The 20,294-nt window shown below is 47.8% G+C and overlaps 1 protein-coding gene across 2 annotated transcripts in view; it reads left to right on the top strand.

Moving 5' to 3' along the window:
* The window catches only part of CSE1L (chromosome segregation 1 like), a 296,982-nt gene that overhangs the window by 182,286 nt on the left and 94,402 nt on the right, over positions 1-20,294 (top strand). For both annotated transcript variants that reach the window (XM_069243443.1, XM_069243444.1), the window contains one exon: positions 1,925-2,061. In XM_069243443.1, the coding sequence (XP_069099544.1) occupies positions 1,925-2,061 (137 nt within the window). The remainder of the gene's footprint in view (positions 1-1,924; positions 2,062-20,294) is intronic.

The following is a 20,294-nucleotide window of genomic DNA, read 5'->3' as shown; positions in this document are numbered from 1 at the left end:
TTTATTTTATTTTTGTATCACACTGTGGTTCTTTCATGTGTGTAAGTGCTGTTTGACTACAGTGGTACACATAACCTTTGCATGTTCCCTAGATAAGTCTTGGCTGCTCATGCACGGTGACCTCTAGGGAGCCCTGGCTTCCTAGACACTGCCTACATCTCACTAATAGGGGATACCTGGACATGGTGTAAGGTGATAACACCATAGGTGCTCACCAAGCAGGCCAGTTTCCTACACTAGGGACTTGCTTAGGTGCACCAGTATGCTAATTGTGGGTGTAAAGTTTACCAGCAACCAAATTTAGAGGAGAGAGCACACACTGTGGTCCTGATTAGCAGGATCCCAGTCAGCTATAGGCTAAGCATACTGACATCAGGAAAAATGTAGAGGTAACTATGCTAGAAAGATGGCACTTTTCTACAATCACTTAGAAAAGTGAGACAGGTAGTGCAGACCAGCCTATTAAAAAGGTGCATGTTCGGAGTTATTTTCATTGCATAAATTTTGTTTTTATTAAAATAAAAACATTAAAGTACATTGAACTAAATTTTGTAGTGTGTGTAGTTGGTTGTGTATACATTAACATTCAGCAGCACTGGTCGGGCAGTTGCCTCCTTTAAAAAAAAATATATATCCTTGGACAATGCCCTTTGTTGCACAAAAATAAGCTTTGTCACCTCCTATTACCAACAGTTTCTTTAACAGCGGCATTTTCCTACTGCTTCAAAGAATTTGCCAAAAGTGGTTTATTTCCCTCACAACTTCAGCTAAATGTTTGACCAAATGGTGCAAGTGGATAGGAAGCCAGACGCACTGGTACAGTGTAGTGAGTCAGAGCACACTTTCACCAGTAGGCAAATTTATAATAGGGGAACATTTTGAAGTGTCAGCTGATGGTGGTTTTGTTTGCTTTTTGCTCTAGTGTGATGTTAAAAACTATAATGTACCTGTCCATCAATAATCTCATAAGTGTCTGCCTCCCGGAGCTTTGCTAATTAAATATTCCCATAACGTGTTGTGGGCATCTCTAAAAATTACTTCTTATTGGAAAGTTATGTTTTTCTTGCTGTATAGTAATAATAGAATTTCTGACCCTTTAACGTCCATTGCTTTGCACCTGCTGCTACCCAAAGTTTGAATTTCCCAAGAGAATCCGTGATAAACCTAGTGCATAAGCGCCATGAAATCCTTTGGGGGCAGTGGCTCCACTTTATAAGATGTCAGCTCTTTATACATTGTGCTTTGTATCCTGATTTTAACAATTAATCTTTCTAACCTGTAAGTAAAAATCATACTCTTCATTGATGATAAAGCACTGTGTTTAAGTTTGAATGTTACTTGCTGGGTCATGCTATATTTGGAATAATACCACCTGCAATACTATAGAGTGAACTGTGACAGCTCATTTTCGTAAACCTTGGAGTTTCAGTTGGCCACAGGGAGCAACTTAATTATATAATTGGGGCACAGTAGTTTTGTTAGCCCTGGGACATCACAAATACCCGTACAGAATGTTTCTTAGCAACTTATGACTGAAACAAGCGTCTGTACTTCTGCGAGTCGATTGTTCCTCTGTGCTTTTTTTCCCTTGCTTGTCTTTTTATTATGTAAATATCCTCTATATATATTTTGCCATCTCCATAATGGTTTGTGTACCTTTTTTTTTTTTTTTTTTTTTGTTTCTTACTGTGCTAGTGTTTTTATATTGCACTTACATTTCATCTTGTGGCCACTTCAGAGAGGTAGGGCCATCATTTCATGCGTTTGTGGTTGTGAGGAAAGTTCTGATGCATAAGGAGGTAAATGAATAACAATGCAGTTATAGTGTCCCAGAGACTTTCTGAAGAATTTGTGAGTCAACATGCAGTGCTTTAAGAAGTACATTTATACATAGACAAACTTTTTTATGTTTCTTTTTTTTTAGATTCCTAAAGAGCAGCTACTGGTATCCATACCTCTCTTAATTAACTATCTCCAAGCAGAGAGCATAGTTGTGCATACTTATGCAGCTCATGCTCTTGAACGGTTGTTCACTATGAGGGGATCCAACAACACTACCTTGTAAGTTTATACCCTTTTTGTTTTTGTTAATTTTCTGCAAAGGGCTGAAAAAGTGTATAAAGATAGACGGAATACATTTGTAACTCATTTTGCATAGTTTGTATACCTTTGTTGCTTTTATACATTTATTATATGTAATGCCTATTTATAGAGGCCAGCTGCTGACCACATCACCCTTTTAATTGCCCCCTAAACTGGAGTGTAGACTTGTAATGCTTAATACACACACCTAGTTTATAGTATGTTGGAATTTAAAGGGAGATCTTTTAGTCTGTCTGTTCTTTTGGCCTCTTTAGAGAATGCATGGATAGCAGTCTGAAAGCAGTATTAGTCAGTCAGTATCTTTATTAAGCTTTGCCATACTGGTAACATCTTATTCCCACAATTGGCATACTTCCCCCCCCCCCCCCCCCCCCCCAATAAGTCCCTAGTATATGGTACCTAGGTACCCAGAGGATTGGGGATCCCTATGGACTGCAGCAGTTATTCTGCCCCCATAGGGAGCCCATGCAAAAGGTTCTGCAGGCCTGCCATTGCAGCCTGCATGAAACGAGTGCATGCACCCGTTTACACTGCAGGTCACTACACCAGATCACTGTTAGTCACCCCTTTGTTAGGCCCTTTCAGCCTAGAGGGCAGGATGCAGGTACGTGTTTGTGAGGGCACCCATGCACTAGCAGAGGTGGCCCCACAAACTCCAGATCCATTTTCCTGGATTTTGGCAGTGTGGGAACCTCCTTTGAAGTGCTGTGTGGGCCTCTTCTGTGACTCCTATGTCCCTGTCCCTTCGGACTCCTATGGGTGCTGCCTCTGCTCCTGTGGACTCTCTGCGACTCGTCCTCCTGGGCCTATCTGGTCCCCAGCAGCACCACTTGTCCTCTAACTGCGAGTTTGCCTTTGCCAAGGCTTGTTGGTGGAATTCCTGCACCAACACCCATCTGCAATCTTCCTTCCAGCGTGGGATATCATCTGCATTCTTCAGGAACTCTTCTCCGGCTCCAGGGCTGCAGTGCTGACCTGTTCATCACCTTCGATCAACTCTTGCAAATACAGCTGGGTGGGTAGTAGCTCCTACTCCTCCTCGCCTCCACTGTGACCCTTGGACTTGGTCCCCTCTCTCCACAGATCTTCTTTCTTCAGGAATCCACCACTGGTTTTCTTGCAGTCTTGTCTGGGTCTCTTTTTTTTTTTTTTTCTCCCCTCCTTTTGGGTAGTTTGGGGAAAATCCAATGATTTACTCTCCATTTCTGGACGCGTGGGCATGTGGGGGGGTATTGTGTTACTTACCTCTGTCGTTTCCTACAACTCCCAGCTCCCCTCTACACATTTGACTTACCTAGGTGGGGGTACCTTATTTGCATTCCATTTTTTTAGTATATGGTTTGTGCTCCCCCTAGGGTCACTATTGGTTATTGCTATATGCACTGTTTTCTAACCTTTTCTGTGCCTGTTTCTGATTACTAGTGTATATATTTAGTGTATTATTTACCTCCCATTGGTGGGTTGCCCTTCTAGTATTTTGTGGTATTGTGTTCCAAAAATAAAGTGCCTTTATTGTTGTACAACCAAGTGTTTTCTATCTTGTGTGTAAGTACTGTGTGACTGTAGTGGTATTGCATGAGCTTTGCATGTCTCCTAGATAAGCCTTGGCTGCTCATCCACAGCTACCTCTAGAGAGCCTGGCTTCTAGACACTGCCTACACTTCACTAAGAGGGAATACCTGGACCTGGTGTAAGTACCATAGGTACCCAGCACACACAGGCTAGCTTCCTACAAGAATACATCAGCAATCTCAATACTTGAAACATTTAGCATATTTGAAAGGCAACAGGAAAGTAAATTGAATATCTGTTAGAGACTTTATGAGAGAAAACATGACATGGCACTTTTATTGTATGCTATGCTTGAATCACTGCGTCTGTTTGTGTAAGTCACGGCTACAGCAGACCCTAGAGCCCTAGGGCAGGGTGCATTATATTGGATGTGAGGACTTCATGCGCATATGTCCCTATGATTAGTTTGATTACCAGATGTCGCAAGTGAACAGGAAAGGCACCTTGAAGTATTTACTGGACACAACTCATTACTAGTTACCCAGCTACAGAATGCCTTCACTGAAACCACTGATATCAAACACCTAATTTTAATAAATCCAGCCTGATGCCAGTCTTGGTTTTATATTGACATGCACCCAGGGGGCACCTTAGGGATGTCCCCTAAAACCTACCAGACCCCTTGTGCGCTGGCTGATTGGTATCGATCAACCTGCCACCACAGACAGGTTTCTGATCCCTTGGAGGTGAGAGCTTGAGCTCTGAGGCCAAAAACGATGCCTGCTCAGTAGGAAGGTGTTTTCACCTCCTCTGCCAAAATGGCTAGTGAATCTGCAAACCAAGAGCAGGGACTTTAAATTTTCCTCCGCCCTTGATATGCAACCCTGGCTTCCCCTAAACCTGGGAGTCGCCACCCCCTGCCCTGAAGCCCTTTTGGCACCAGTACAGACGGAAAATTGATTATGCATGTAGGCGTGGTGCACTCTGTCTTAAGGTGGCTGTGTACTGGTTTTGAATTGTCAGTGCCCACGCTAGGAGTTGGTAGGTTTTTCAGGGGGGCATCTCTAAGAGGCCTTCAGAGTGCATGTATTAATAAATCCATCACTGAATTCAGTGAGGGTTTATTAATACAAGATGTTTGACACCAGACAATCCTATTGTCAGTGAAACCCTCAGGTAGCTTGGGAACTCTTAATGACCAGTGTTCATCACATGGACTTAAAATTGATTCACTGTTCAATTACTATGTCTGAGAATCAACAAGACATAGCAGGGACATATCTGCTCATGCAGGTATGCCCTCACATGTAGTATAATGCATCCTGCCTTTAGGGCTGGAAGGCCTGCTAGAGGGGTGACTTACATATATTGCATGCAGTGTAAAGGGGACAGGGCACACAGGCTGTGTGCCAGGTCATGTTTTCATTTTAGTTCTGCACTAAGACATGAAGTCTGCAAAAGCAGCACTGTGTGCACTTAGTAATGGTGTCCCTGAGGGTGGCACAGTAAGTGCTGCAGCCCTCCGGTGTCTTCCTTTAGTACCCCATGCCTTGGGTACTAGGGGTACCATTTACTATAGTGGTAGCTAAAGGTTGTTGTGCCAATAAGGAAAACTGCAGTTTCTGATGGATACAACTACCTGTGGATTCCTCACCTAATGAATACTCCCATGGCGCCAGCATTCGACGGAAATCTTCTTCCTAGTCTCTGCACGTCGACGAGGACGTCACTCTAGCCCACGCGACGCCGTCTGACGTCATACAGGCAATAAGAGGTCCTCAACGACGTGCCGACGTCAGTTCCCTTTTTTCCGTGCATTCGAAACGGTTATCTTCGAGGGAGCAACTGTTACTTTTGTGGTTAGTGTATTTTTTGCTGCGTAGTCCTTCTCTGCAGTAATAATGTCGCAGAGAAAGTCGGGTTTCAAGCCTTGTCGAGAGTGTGGGGGCAAGATGTCAGTTACAGATCCTCACTCCGACTGCCTTTGGTGTTTGAGCTCCGACCACGACGTCTCAACTTGCGATTCATGCCAGCACATGAATCCGAAGGCCCTCAAGGAGCGTGAGGCTAAGTTGTTTATGGCGAAGTCGAAGAAAGAAAAGCATCACAAGAAGTCTTCTTCGGCAAGGCATCGGCGTCATCGAGACTCCCGGCGCCGTAGAGATTCATGGCGCCATTCAAGCAAGGAGACTCGTTCCAGGTCGCCTTCGGATCGGCGCCGGAGGACTTGGGAGGTCAGTCCCACGGTCACGCCGCATCCGTCGACGCCGTTGCCCTCTCCGGCGTCACCGACTTCACCTGGGCAGGCGTCGGTGATTGAGGTGATGCAGCCTCTTGTGTTGTCTCCGGCGTCGCAGACGTCGAGGCCGGCGTCTGGGTCGCCTTCGATACAGGCACCCCAGTATCCGGCTTTTCCCACCCCTGTAGCCGATAGTACCGCATTCCTAAATGCGATGTATACCATCTTCCAACAGATGGCTCCAGGGGGTGCTCCGGCTGGTCCTTTGGCCTTTTCATTGGGTGATCCTGCGCCTCTACGGCCGGCACCCTTTATGCCCTTTCTCCCTTTTGGGAACGTGGGCTCGGTGTCGGCGCCGGTGGCCGCTCCGGTGGCTTCAGAGGGATTGGCCTTGGAGATTTCCATCCCGTCGACGTCGTGATTTCGTCCTGTGACTCCGGTGGGTCCATCTGCTCCAAGTTCTCTTCGTCCTGCTCTTTCATCGCGTCGAAGTTGCCTGTGGCACCGGACGCGGCGTCGGTTGCTTCTGGGGATCGGCGCCGATCTTCGACTTCGGCGGAGGCCATGTCGACTCCGCGTATCGAGCAGAGGCTACATTCGAGGAGACGGGCTCTTCGTCTATTGGAAGAGCAGGAGTACCAACGAGTCCTGGAGGAAGGAGAACTGGAGGACTCTGGTGATGGGCTGCATGGTCTGGATACAGCCAGTGGGCTGGACACTTCCCCTGAATGGGATCTTTCGTCTCCAGGGGAATATACGGAGGAGGCGGCTTCCTTTCACGCTGTAGTACGGAAGGCAGCTAACTTTCTGGACCTGCCTTTGCCGGTGGCAGAGGCGAAGCAGAATCTTCTAACGGAGGTGCTACATCCGGCCTCTGCTGCAGCGGAGCCTCTCTTGCCGTTTAATGAGGCTTTGCTTGATCCGGTGCTAGAGGTGTGGAAGAGGCCAGTATCTTCCTCAGCGGTTCATAGGGCTGTGGCCAGGAGGTATCGAGCTGCGCCATCTGACCCTGGCTTTCTTTCTAGACACCTTACACCGGAGAGCTTGGTGGTGCAAGCCTCCTGTTCATCAAAATCAGCGCCTGGATCTTTCCCGACGGTGCCTGGAGACAGGGACTCGAAAAAGCTGGATGCGCAGTCCAAGAATTTTTTTTCATCCTGCAGTCTGGCGTTGAAGGCCACCAACGCAACTTGCATTCTGGGGAGATACATCCATGCTCTTATGGATGACATTTCGTCATCATTTATGGAGCTTCCCCAGGGTCTTTTGGATGTTGTTTTGGACGCCCAGGCTGCCGCGACCCAGATTATTCAGTCTGGGCTGGACACGACCGACTCGGTGGCTAGGGCAATGGGCACGGCTGTGGTGGCAAGGAGACAGGCCTGGCTCCGTAATTCGGGGTTTTCTGCGGATGTGCAGTCAACCCTATTGGACCTCCCGTTTGATGGGGACAAACTGTTTGGGGCCAAGGCAGATTCGGCCTTGGAGCGATTTAAGGAGAGCAGGGCCACAGCCAAATCGTTAGGGCTCCAAGCTCCTTCTTCCTCTGCCTCTTCCAGATTTTTCAGGAGGTTTCGTGGATTTGGGCGTGGCTCTTCCTCCTCTTCCTTTCGGGGGAGATTCCAGCAACCTGCCTCTTTCCATCCCTATAGATCTTTTAGAGGGAGAGGTAGGGCCCGCACCAGAGAAGCCTCTCAGCAGCACTCTGCCTCTTCCTCGTCCTCTGGAGGGGTGCAGCAGGGAAAGCAGCCTTAGGCTTCCACCATTTCCCACTCACTCCTCTCCTGTAGGGGGAAGATTACAGCATTTTCTCCGCAAGTGGAAGACTATTACAACGGACACTTGGGTTCTCAGTATTGTGGGAAAAGGCTACACCCTTCCCTTTCGGGAGTTCCCGCCCCCCATCCTGCCTCGCCCATCTTATTGTTCAGAAGAACACCTCTTGTTGCTAGAACAGGAGGTACAAGTCCTCCTTTCAAAGGGCGCGGTGGAGTTGGTCCCAGAGCAGGAAAGGGGTCGAGGTTGTTACTCAAGGTATTTCCTCATTCCCAAGAAGGATGGTCGGTTGAGACCAATCCTGGATCTGAGGATCTTGAATTGGTTCCTCAAACAGGAAAAGTTCAAGAAGCTGACCCTAGCTCGGGTGCTTTTGGCGTTGAACAAGGAAGATTGGATGGTGTCTGTCGACTTGCAGGATGCTTACTTTCATATCCCGATACTCAAGTCACACAGGAAGTATCTCCGGTTTGTGGTAGGATCGCAGCACTATCAGTTTGCGGTCCTTCCGTTTGGTCTTACTTCAGGACCTCGAGTCTTCACGAAGGTGATGTCGGTGGTTGCGGCAGAGCTCAGAAGGAAGGGGATAGCAGTATTCCCTTACTTGGACGACTGGTTGATCAAAGCCAAGTCTCCGGAGCTTGTGTTGCATCATCTGCAGTCAACGACTCAGTTGTTGTTCGACCTGGGCTTTTCAGTGAACGAGCCCAAATCTCACCTGGAGCCCTCTCAACGCCTCCTGTTCATAGGGGCAGTACTGGATACAACATTGAGTCGAGCCTTTCCTCCGCCTCAGCGGATTCAAGATATTCAGGAATTGGTTCCAATGTTTCGAAGTGGAGCGGTAGTTCCAGTCCTCAAGGTCCTTCGTCTGCTCGGTCTGTTTGCCTCCTGCATTCTGTTGGTCACGCATGCTCGCTGGCACATGAGGGCTCTTTAGTGGTGCCTCCGAAGGCAGTGGTCTCAACACAAAGGAGATCTAGAAGGTGCTGTCAAGATCTCCAGAGATGCTGCTGTGGACTTGAAGTGGTGGATTGCGAGCAACAATCTTTCACAAGGAAAGCAGTTCGCGCAGTCGCCACCAGTGGCCACGGTCATAACGGATGCTTCCACTCTAGGGTGGGGAGCTCATCTGGGGGATCTGGAGATCAAAGGCCTTTGGTCTCCAGAGGAACAGATGTTTCATATCAATCTGTTAGAGTTACGGGCTGTATGTCTGGCTCTCAAGGCCTTCCTCCCTTCCCTTCGGGGTCAGTCGGTACAGGTCCTCACGGACAATACTACCACGATGTGGTACATAAACAAACAGGGAGGAGTAGGGTCGTACCTTCTCTGCAGAGAAGCTCTTCGACTATGGTCCTGGGCAAATGACCATCAGATTTGCTTGGTAGCAAATCATCTGGCCGGGGTCTTGAATGTACGTGCGGACGGTCTTAGTCGCCAATTCTCGGCAGACCACGAGTGGAGTCTCCATCCAGATCAAGCCCGTTTGATCTTCCAAAGGTGGGGGTTTCCTCGGGTAGATCTGTTTGCCACTCTGGAGAACGCGCATTGTCCGTTATTCTGCAGCCTCCAGTATCCGATGCAGGGAGCGTTGGGGGACGCGTTTCAAATAACCTGGTGCGGCCAGTTGCTTTACGCGTTTCCTCCCATACCCTTGATTCCTCGAGTATTGAGGAAGATTCGCCAAGACAGGGCGCTAGTCATTTTAATAGCTCTGGATTGGCCAAGGAGGGTGTGGTACTCCGACCTTCTCCAACTCTCAATGTGCCCTCCGCTCCGTCTCCCTTTCAGGGCAGACCTCCTCTCGCAGTCGCAGGAGCAGGTTTTACACCCCAACCTCCAGAGTCTGCACCTACATGCCTGGAGATTGAACGGGGCAACCTGAGTTCCTTCTCTCTTCCGCCTGATGTAGTGGATGTTATATTAGCGGCCAGGCGACACTCCACTAAATCTATCTACGCTAATAGGTGGTCTAAATTTGTTGCGTGGTGTGGAGAGAGGCAGATTGATCCCTTACATGCTCATCTATCGGACGTTTTGTCTTTTGCTCTGTCTCTAGCGCAGAAAGGTTGTGCAGTGGCTACCATTAAGGGTTATTTGTCGGCCTTGTCAGCCTTCATTTGTCTTCCAGACCAACCATCGTTATTTAAATCCCCTATTGTTATCAGATTCTTGAAAGGTCTTCTAAATAAATATCCTCCAAAACCATTCGTTATGCCGCAATGGGATTTGTCCTTGGTCCTGACTTTCCTTATGGGGTCCCCTTTTGAGCCTATGCATTCTTGCCCCTTAAGGTATTTGGTTATAAAAACAGTTTTCCTGGTAGCTATAACATCTGCAAGGAGAGTGAGTGAGTTGCAGGCCTTATCGGTAAAGCCCCCTTATACAACTTTTTATGGGGATAAGGTGGTGTTGAGGACCAAGGCTGCTTTCCTCCCGAAGGTTGTTTCACCGTTCCATTTGGCTCAGACAATTACTTTGTCCACGTTCTTTCCTCCGCCTCATCCTTCTAAAGAGGAAGAAAGACTGCACCGTCTGGACCCAAAGAGGGCGTTGAGCTTCTTTATTGATAGAACAAAGGATTTCAGGCTGGAGGATCAGCTGTTCATCGGGTACGTGGGCAAGAGGAGAGGAAAGGCAGTCCACAAGAGAACACTCTCCAGGTGGGTTGTTCTTTGCATTAAAATCTGTTACTCTTTGGCAAAGAAGGATCCTCCTGAGGGCATTAGAGCTCATTCCACCAGAGCTAAGTCGGCCACTTCGGCCTTGGCCAGAGGTGTTCCTGTGGTCGACATCTGCAAGGCCGCAACTTGGTCGTCCCTTCACACTTTTGCGAAACATTACTGTTTGGACTCTGAGGTCAGAAGGGACGGCCATTTTGCACGGTCAGTGCTGCAGGATTTCTTGGTTTGACCATTTAGGCACCCGCCACTGGGCGTGGTACTGCTTTGGGACTCTATTCATTAGGTGAGGAATCCACAGGTAGTTGTATCCATCAGAAGAACGAGTTACTTACCTTCGGTAACGACTTTTCTGGTGGATACATTAGCTACCTGTGGATTCCTCACGGTCCCACCCGCCTCCCCGTTGCCTTTCTAGTCTTGCCAAGTAATCCTTGAGTGCGCTCCTCTTGGTCTTCAAGGTTGCAATAGATGTTGTATATATGGATAATTGTGTATATTTATCTATATATATATATGTATATATCTTTGTGTATATACATGATTTGCATATATTTGTTCGTTTAATAAAAAAAAAAAGAGTTATATTAAATTTACAGCTATTCATTGCAATATTGTGTATTTTACAAGGTTATGGGATGTTGCCTTGCTCTTTCGTTGCATTGGGTTGTTCTCATGCACGTAAAAAATGTTGGTACTGACGTCGGCACGTCGTCGAGGACCTCTTATTGCCTGTATGACGTCAGACGGCGTCGCGTGGGCTAGAGTGACGTCCTCGTCGACGTGCAGAGACTAGGAAGAAGATTTCCGTTGAATGCTGGCGCCATGGGAGTATTCATTAGGTGAGGAATCCACAGGTAGCTAATGTATCCACCAGAAAAGTCGTTACCGAAGGTAAGTAACTCGTTCTTTAGGGCAAGAGATCTGGCACTGTGGAACTGTTTTTTCAGTCGAAATTGCATCAGTAACCAGTCAAAATGGGAAGGGGGGTGGTCATGTAAAAAGAGGCACTTTCCTACACCTTCTTTGAAGTTTTTCTGGTGTTGACACATTCTATAAAAGTAACCATTTTTCTAAACATTGGTCTCGAGTTTTTTTTATTTTTTATTCAGTGTCTCGTTTATTGACTGTTCAGAAAATGCTTAGCACTATCCTCTGATAAGACTAAACTGCTCGCCCACATACCACAAAAGAACATTTGGGATTAGTATTATAACACCTGTAAACTAAGTTATCTGCTTACTGTCCCCTTACATTTGTACACTGCATATATAGCCAACTTCCTATACTTCCTCAAGAAATAAGTTTGAAATGCTCATGTTGACTGAGGTCTTGTCTGCCCTGGACCCAGGAGACTGGATGGTAGCATTGGACTTGCAGGACGCTTATTTTCACATCCCAGTCCTACCTGCCCACAGACGTTACTTGAAGTTCACAGTAGACCACAAGCACTTTCAGTTTACTGTACTCCCTTTTGGCTTTTCCAGTGCCCCTTGATGTTCATCAGGGTGATTGCAGCTCATCTGCAGAGTTCAGGGATATTGACCTTTCCCTATCTTGACTGACTGTTGAAGCCAGGCACGCCCCAGCCTGTCGTTTCGCATCTCCAGACTACGGCGAACCTCCTGCATTCGCTGGGGCTCACTATAAACGCACCAAAGTCTCACATGATTCTCCCTCTCAGATGCACCCTTTCATCTGAGCTGCTCTGGACATGATGCAGTTTCTGCCTTTCCTCACGGATATGTGGGCTCTGCACTGGGACTTGTAGTTCCAGTAGGTGCAGCATCAGGAGACTCTGACATGGTCCAGATCTCAGAGGGAACTGCAAGAGACCTGTAGTGGTGGTTCACAGACCGTGTTTGGGCCAGAGGCAGATCTCTCTCTCGTTCCCCACCCAGATCTCATAGTAGTGATAGATGTGTTAATCTTGGGATGGGGCGGCCATCTGGGAGAGGTGGAGATCAGATGAATCTGGTATAGGACGCTGGTTATCAATGCAGTGACTCAAAATAGGGGGGCACACTGCAGATAGTCCAGGACGACCCTCATTGGTTTAAGTAGGTGAAAAGGACAATCCCAAAAGCTCTCATTTGTGGTGTTGTGGGCAAGCAGTTAGGCTTATCAGAGAGTAGTTTAAGCATTTGTTGGACATGCAGTCAATAAATGACACACTCAAGAAGCAACTCGAGACCAATTAGTTAGAAAAATAGTTATTTTGTATTATATATAAACCCCAGAACATTTGCAGAAAAACAAATACGGTTTCAGTTCTTAGGATGATTTGCGAGTAACACTTTTGATGATAAATGTGTCTTTACGCAGCACAGGTTTCCAGAGTACTATGGCAGCATGGAAGTTTTTTTCTTACTTCTCGGGATCCCCTGAAGGTAGTGAGGTGCTTGGCATGCAAAGGTATTAACAAGACCAACAGTGCAGGTTTACCTACCCAAGAGCGTCTGGGTGCAGTGATGTTGGTCGTGTTGGGTTCCTGCACACCGAACACTTGGTGACGGGGGGGGGGCCTCCTGTAAAGTGAATGCAAGGGAGGACTTGGGACAAGTCCCTGAGCTCCCAACAGGGGGACTAGGCCGGTGGGTGTTCAGCGAGCAGAGGGCACTGTTGGAAGTCATGAACCTGGGCCGGGGCGCTCCGGTGCAGTGGATCCTTACTGGTGGTGCTCCTGTGTCAAGGCACACTCAGTTCTTTGGGAGACCAGCAGAAGGAGAGACCGAACAAGGCAGCCGGACGACTGAGAAGCCTGTCCTCTGCAATGCTGAATTCCCTCGCTGGCGGGACTTCAGATCTGCTGTTGGAGTCCCGAGTGGGCTTCAACAGGCCTTGGTTGGTGCAATGGGTCCAGTACCCCAGATGTTGGTGAAGCTTGGCTCTGGTGTGGATCCTTGGGTCTTCTTACTTTGTGGGGAGACGGGTCTGACCTCTTGGAGCACTGAGAACTCCTCCTGAGTGGCTGCAGCAACGGTGGACCTGGGGAGCAACAGGTCGGTGAACTGGATGTTGCGAGTGGTGCCTGCAAGAAGCAGGAAAGTGGCTTTTTGAGTCCCCACACCTCCAGAACAAGTCCTGATGTCACGGTTGTTGGGACAGTGACACATAAGCAGGCAAGGTTTTGTGTCAAAGTTTACCAGGCACCCACAGTTCTCACTCTTTCGTGTCCTCTTCTTGTTAGGGGAATCTAGTTTCTGGTGTCGGGGAGCCACCTAAGTACAGAATTTATGGGCATTTTAGGGGTGTGTAGGGTGGTAGCCACAGGGCTACTTACGTTGGGGGTGACTACACCCCTTCTCTTCCAGGGGATCCTCATCAAAGTCATAAACATTAAATATTCCCGCCCTCATGCGGGTACGCCGGAGCATACATAAAATACACACATGTATAAGTATGAAAATATACGCGAAAAATATATAGCATTTTTATTAGACAATTTTCATACCAAACCCATATACACGTGTACAACAGCAATGCAGACTATAATGATTAACATGCTAAAATGCTTTATTTCTATGGATTTTTTTTTTTTTTTTTTTTTTTAAACACTCCCTTTCAAATTTACAAGAAGAAAAGACTTTCCAAAGCCCCATAACTGGGCCCAGGGAAAGAATGAGTAGCAACACCAGTCAAAAAAGAGAAAAAACTACATTGAAAACAATGGAGCATTATTAGCCAATAGGCTGCATGCAGGTTAACACAGCAGAATCACAAAATTGGGCACCGTGCCTTTAAGACCCTGAGGACCTCCAGTATCCCACCATGCCTCAGGGGTGAAGGAGAGGTGACAGTTGGTTCACAGTTAGGTCAGTTCTTTTTTCCGGCTTCTTCTGAGAGGATCCTGGAGCATTGAGCTCTCAATTTTTCTGAGTTTTTCACAGAAAAATATTTAAAAACAGCATTTCTTTCTACCTTCACTCGACGTTTTACACCTTTGCCTGAGTCAAGGGATTTTTTCCTGACTGGAAAATGCCTTCTCTTTTTGTGAAGTGCCCTTCCTGTGGGAAGAAGGCCCAGTCTGATCCACACTCTCTCTGTATAGTGTGTTTACCTCAGAGCCACTGCCCTGACACCTACAGACACTGCAAGAACATGTCAAAAAGGACTCTGAAGGACAGAGAGAAAATCAGGCTTCATGGTCTTCATGAGAGGCAAAAGGCATCATCCTCTTCACTTCCCAGGCAGCCAACAAGCCATTCTCAGGAGAGACAGGCTAGATCAACGTCCGCTGGTAGGAAGGTGCCTTTCTGTTCGCCGTCGACAGCTGCCACCGTCGCATCGTCACAGATCGCCGTCAACGGCGACCCGACCGACGTCGATGGATACGACGTCAAAGGTACATAGCCATCATAAGGGCAGATCTCCGTCGACGGCAACCCACCGATCGTCGTCAAGCCAGCACCGCCGTGCTCATTTGCCGTCGAAGGCCTCACATCCCTCGACGGCAAGGAAGACGACGTCGAGATCGCCTCAACGGCGAGAGCAGAGACTTCCGTCGTCAGCGGCCCATCACTCAACGGCGAGGCACACAACATCGAGCAGGTCACGTTCAATGGACCACCGATCACCGTAGAGGCGCTAGACGTCGAGACCTGAGCAGCCCACAGTACTCCCTTCAACGTCGGTACAGGTGCACCCTATCTCGCAAGGAGAAGAGCGTTGGTTACCACCGGCTGATAAGAACATCACTCCAACGAGTCCAGTGGTCTCCATAAGGAGTGGGTAGTCGAGACGGTGGAGAGCAGCATCGTCTGGGCACATCTCGCCCATAAACCTATCGCCAAGGTGGTTGGAGGGTCTTAATAAAACACCTGCTTCTCCAGACTCTCAATACTCTCGAATGTACTCACCGTCGGCTTCTCTCCCGAGGACACCATCACCGCCAGCACATACAGAAGAGGCTCGTTCTGCGTCTCGCCAGTCTACCACTAGACCTCGGCGCACTACAACAAGATCTAGGAGCAGGTCACGCTCCCAGAGAAGATCAAGATCGCGCCGTCATAGGAGGTCTCCTTCTTGGTCCACATCGTCTGGGTCTTCAGTAAGAGGGTACTCCCCAACTCTAACAGATTCTCCACCAGTGAGAGTTTCCCCGGTGGACGACATCACAACTTTCAAAGAGGTGCTTCTCAGGGGGGGCACAAAAGCTGAATATTGAGGTCCCAGAGCCTTCAACCTCCTCGTCGGTAATCTTTGAAACCTTGCAACACAGGGCGGTTTCAAAGAAATTGTTACCGCTGGTGCCTGGTCTTCTACAACCAACCATGGAGACTTTTTTTAGCACCAACAAACCTCCATTCAGCTCCCACTAGGATCTTAAAGAAATACAAGGCACCTGATCAAGATCCTTTGAGTCTGGTGGGGGATCAGCCCTGAGAAAGTCATATTGGCCGCAGCCCGTAAGACACATTCAGTGGCGTCATCCTCTATGGTTCCACCGGACAAGGAGAGTAGACACCTGGACTCTCTGGGGAGGCACGGCGGCTTCATTGATGAAGGTCTCCAGCGCCTCCGCACTCCTAGGCAGATACGATCGCTCACTCTGGGACTCACTGAGCAGGTTTGCAGAAAAGCTGCCTAGAGAGGACAGACAGGATTTTCAGGAGATCCTTCATGAGGGAAGTCTGGTGTCCAATCAGATCATCAGTGCGGCAGCGGATGGTGCAGACTTGGCAGCACATGGTTACGCGCATGGGGTCTGTGCGAGAAGATCTTCCTGGCTAAGACTCACAGGATTAAAACAGGAAGCGCAGCAGCGTATCTTGAATCTTCCGTTTAACGGAAACTCGCTATTTGGGACCCACACGGATGAGGAGATGGCGCGTATGAAGGCGGAGGTTGACACCATGAGGGCAGTGGGCCTCGAGAGGAGGAAAGACTTCAGGCGAAGGTACAGGCCTTACGACAGGCGCCCGTTTCAACAGAGGGTTCAAACCCCTCACTGGTCTCAGAGACCACAACAGAAACAAGGGCGTCCCCTCTTCCAGTCTCGTAAAGCCACAAGAGACCGAGGTTCGAGCAGACCTCAGCAGTCTACCCCCAAAGCCCCTGCAAAACAATGAGGATTTGCTTCCCTTAACACCGTACACCACTCCGGTTGGGGGAAAGTATCACAATGTTCATTCACGAGTGGCATGGCGTAACAAAAGACAAATGGGTGCTGAACATTGGAGAGCGTGGATACTCTTCTTTTCCGCCAACCTCCTCCTCACTTGCCACCAACCAAATCCATTCCTGCTCACATGAGCTTATTACGCAAAGAGGTTCGTGCCCTGTTACAGAAAAAAGCAATAGAAAAGGTTCCAATCGCACAAAGAGGAAAGGGGGTGTACTCCTGCTATTTTCTAGTAGCAAAGAAGGGTTGGGAAGGAGTGTTCAGACCGATTCTAGACTTGAGGCTGCTAAACAAATACATAAAGAAACAAAAGTTCAAGATGCTGGCTCTCCACCAGATTTTCCCTCAACTGCATCGAGGAGACTGGATGTGCTCCATAGATCTGCAAGATGCAGATTTTCATATCCCGATCATTCCCAAACATCAGAAATTCCTATGATTTGTGATAGCCTCCCAACACTATCAGTTCAACGTGCTCCCGTTCGGCCTAAAATCTGCCCCTCGCGCGTTCTCCAAATGTGTAGCAACGGTAGCGGCACATTTAAGGAAGCAGAAAATCTTCATTTATCCATACCTAGACGACTGGCTACTGAAAGCCTCCTCTCCGGAACAGGCGAAAAACCATCTGGACATTGTGCTCAGTGTTTTCCGATCTCTAGGTCTACAGGTTAACTTCCTAAAGTCCACCCTCATCCCAACACAAACCCTCCACTACCTGGGAGCAATACTGAATACAGAGCTCGAAAGAGTGTATCCTTCGGAGGAACGACTGTTATCAATAAAGAGGAAGTGTCAGGACCTTCTGGGTTACCCCGCGCCTACGGCCCGTCAGGTGACATCTCTGTTGGGCTCCATGGCCTCTTGCATTTTCATTGTCCCGAACGCCAGGTTGCATATGAGGCCTCCAAGAGGCTCTGGAGGAAAACTGGAATCAACACATAGGCCACTGGGAGGACAGAATGCTTCTTCCGGTAGGAGCGTGACAATCATTACGATGGTGGATGCACAGACATCACCTGTCAGTGGGAGTTCCTTTTCATCAGCCAATCCCGTCCGACACTCTGGTAACGGATGCGTTGCTTCAGGGCTGGGGAGCTCATCTGGGTTCCCTTCAAGCTCAGGGCCTGTTGTCCAACAATGAAAGGGCGTACCATATCAACCTGCTGGAGCTCAGAGCGGTTCATCTGGCTCAAGTCATTTGCTCCCTCGAATCAGGGAAAATCTCTCCTCGTACAAACAGACCACACAACGACAATGTATTATCTGAACAAGCAAGGAGGGATGAGATCCCTTCCCGTGTCTCGGGAATCTCAGGCCATTTGGCATTGGCTCATAGCGAGGGGAATGTCTCTGACAGCAATTCACCTCCCAGGACGGCAAAACGTGGAGGCGGACTTCCTAAGAAGAACCCTCGAGGACGCCCACGATTGGGTTCTTCACGACGAGGTCGTCTGACATCTTCGTGCAATGGGGTCGGCCTCAGTTAGATCTCTTCGCAAACGAGGTAAACAAGAAATGCCCAGACTTCGCGTCCAGGTTCTACCGTCCGGGGTCTCAAGGGAATGCCCTGTTGATCGACTGGTCAGGGATATTTCTTTACGCTTTTCCACCGATTCCCCTCATACCTGCTGTGATAAACAAACTCTACAAATCCAGCACCAGAATGATTCTCATAGCTCCACAATGGCCGTGTCAGTTCTGGTACACGGATCTCCTCAACCTATCAGAACAACCGCACAAGAGGCTGCCGTGCAGACCGGATCTCCTTTGCAGACTGGGAGGCAGGATACTTCACCCCAACCTTCCCTCTCTGAGCTTGGCGGCATGGCTCCTGAATTCCTGCAGTATGGGCATCTAGGCCTCTTGCAGGAATGCATGAACATCTTAAAGGAGTCCAGACAGCCTTCCATGAGGCGCACTTATGCGTTGAAGTGGAAGAGATTCTACATATGGTGTGATCAGCACGGTCAGAATCCTATTCTGGCTCAGGAGGAGGTCATATTGTCTTACCTGCTCCATCTGGCGAAATCGGGTCTGCAAGTGTCCTCTATTAAGGTACATTTATCTGCCATTACAGCCTATCGTAAGTCACCTTCTCAGGAATCCTTTTTTTACAAGGCCAGTAGTCAAGGATTTCTTAGGTTTGAAGAAGGTTTTTCCACCCATTTGAAAACCCTCGCCTCCATGGGAACTAAACATAGTATTATCTAGACTCATGGGCCCTCCTTTCGAACCTATCCCCAAAGCTTCTTTACAACACATTACGTGGAAGACTGCTTTTCTCGTAGCCATTACTTCGGCGAGGAGGGTCCGTGAAATTCAGGCTTTGTCCTCCAAGGAACCGTACACGGTTTTCCATGAAAATAGAGTGGTTCTACGAACTCATCCTTCATTCTTACCGAAGGTGGTGTCGGATTTTCACATTAATCAGACTATTTCACTACCAACTTTTTTCCCCAATCTGGATACTCTGGCGGAGAAAGCTTTGCACTCTCTGGATTTGAAGAGAGTACTAAAATTTTACTTGGATAAGACAACATTGATTAGATTATCTCACCACCTATTTGTAAATTACGGTCATATGAGAACAGGCGATGCAGCCTCTAAACGAACCATATCTAGATGGATAGTTTCATGTATTGTTACTGCATATCAATTTGCTAAAAAACAGTTATTGGCTAGACCAAAGGCTCATTCGACAAGAGGAAAAGGTGCTACTGCTGCCCTCCTTAATAATGTTCCAATCTCTGAAATCTGTAAGGCTGCTACATGGAAGTCAGTACATACATTTACTAGGCATTACTGTTTGGACTCAGATGCCAGAGCAGACGCTCAGGTTGGGCAAGCATCTCTGAGAAATTTGTTTGCATAGTGTATATCTCTTCCTGCACTTCTATTAGACGGTCCGCAGAGATAAGGGATGGGCTTGCTAATCTATTCAATGTTTATGACTATTGATGAGGATCCCCTGGAAGAGAAGGATAAGTTACTTACCTGTAAATCCTAGTTCTCTTCCAGGGGTATCCTCATCAAAGTCATAAACAACCCACCCTCCTCCCCGGACGCAAGTCTCCTAGAAGTGCAGGACAGACTATCTTTCTAATCTGTTGGATACATTGTCACCGTAAAAAAAAAGTACTGACCTAACTGAACCAACTGTCACCTCTCCTTCACCCCTGAGGCATGGTGGGATACTGGAGGTGCTCAGGGTCTTAAAGGCACGGTGCCAAATTTTGTGATTCTGCCGTGTTAACCTGCATGTAGCCTATTGGCTAATAATGCTCCATTGTTTTCAATGTAGTTTTTTCTCTTTTTTCACTGGTGTTGCTACTGCTTCTTTCCCTGGGCGCAGTTATGGGGCTTTGGAAAGTCTTTTCTTGTAAATTTGAAAGGGAGTGTTTAAAAAAAAAAAAAAAAAACTCCATAGAAATAAAGCATTTTAGCCTGTTAATCATTATAGTCTGCATTGCTGTTGTACACATGTATATATGGGTTTGGTATGAAAATTGTCTACTAAAAATGCTATATATTTTTCACGTATATTTTCATACTTATACATGTGTATTTTATGTATGCTCCGGGGTCCCCGCACGAGGGCGGGAATATTCAATGTTTGACTTAAATGAGGATACCCCTGGAAGAGAACTAGGATTTACAGGTAAGTAACTTATCCATTATGACCACTTCCTGTGGAGAGTGGGCGTATCCCTATCCCTGAAGGCTGCCTTCTGACCAAGATGGTGAAACCCTTCTTCAAGTGTCCACCTCGGTTATTCCACCTTAGGGGTGTGGTTAGCCCGGGGGTTGTACACGCCTACTGACTAGCTAATTTTCCCACCTGTCCTTGTGCCAAATG

This window comes from Pleurodeles waltl, chromosome 7 (assembly GCF_031143425.1).
Source record: "Pleurodeles waltl isolate 20211129_DDA chromosome 7, aPleWal1.hap1.20221129, whole genome shotgun sequence".
NCBI lineage: Eukaryota > Metazoa > Chordata > Amphibia > Caudata > Salamandridae > Pleurodeles > Pleurodeles waltl.
The sequence above is the reverse complement of the archived record's forward strand: the minus strand, read 5'-3'. Positions and strand labels throughout refer to the sequence as shown.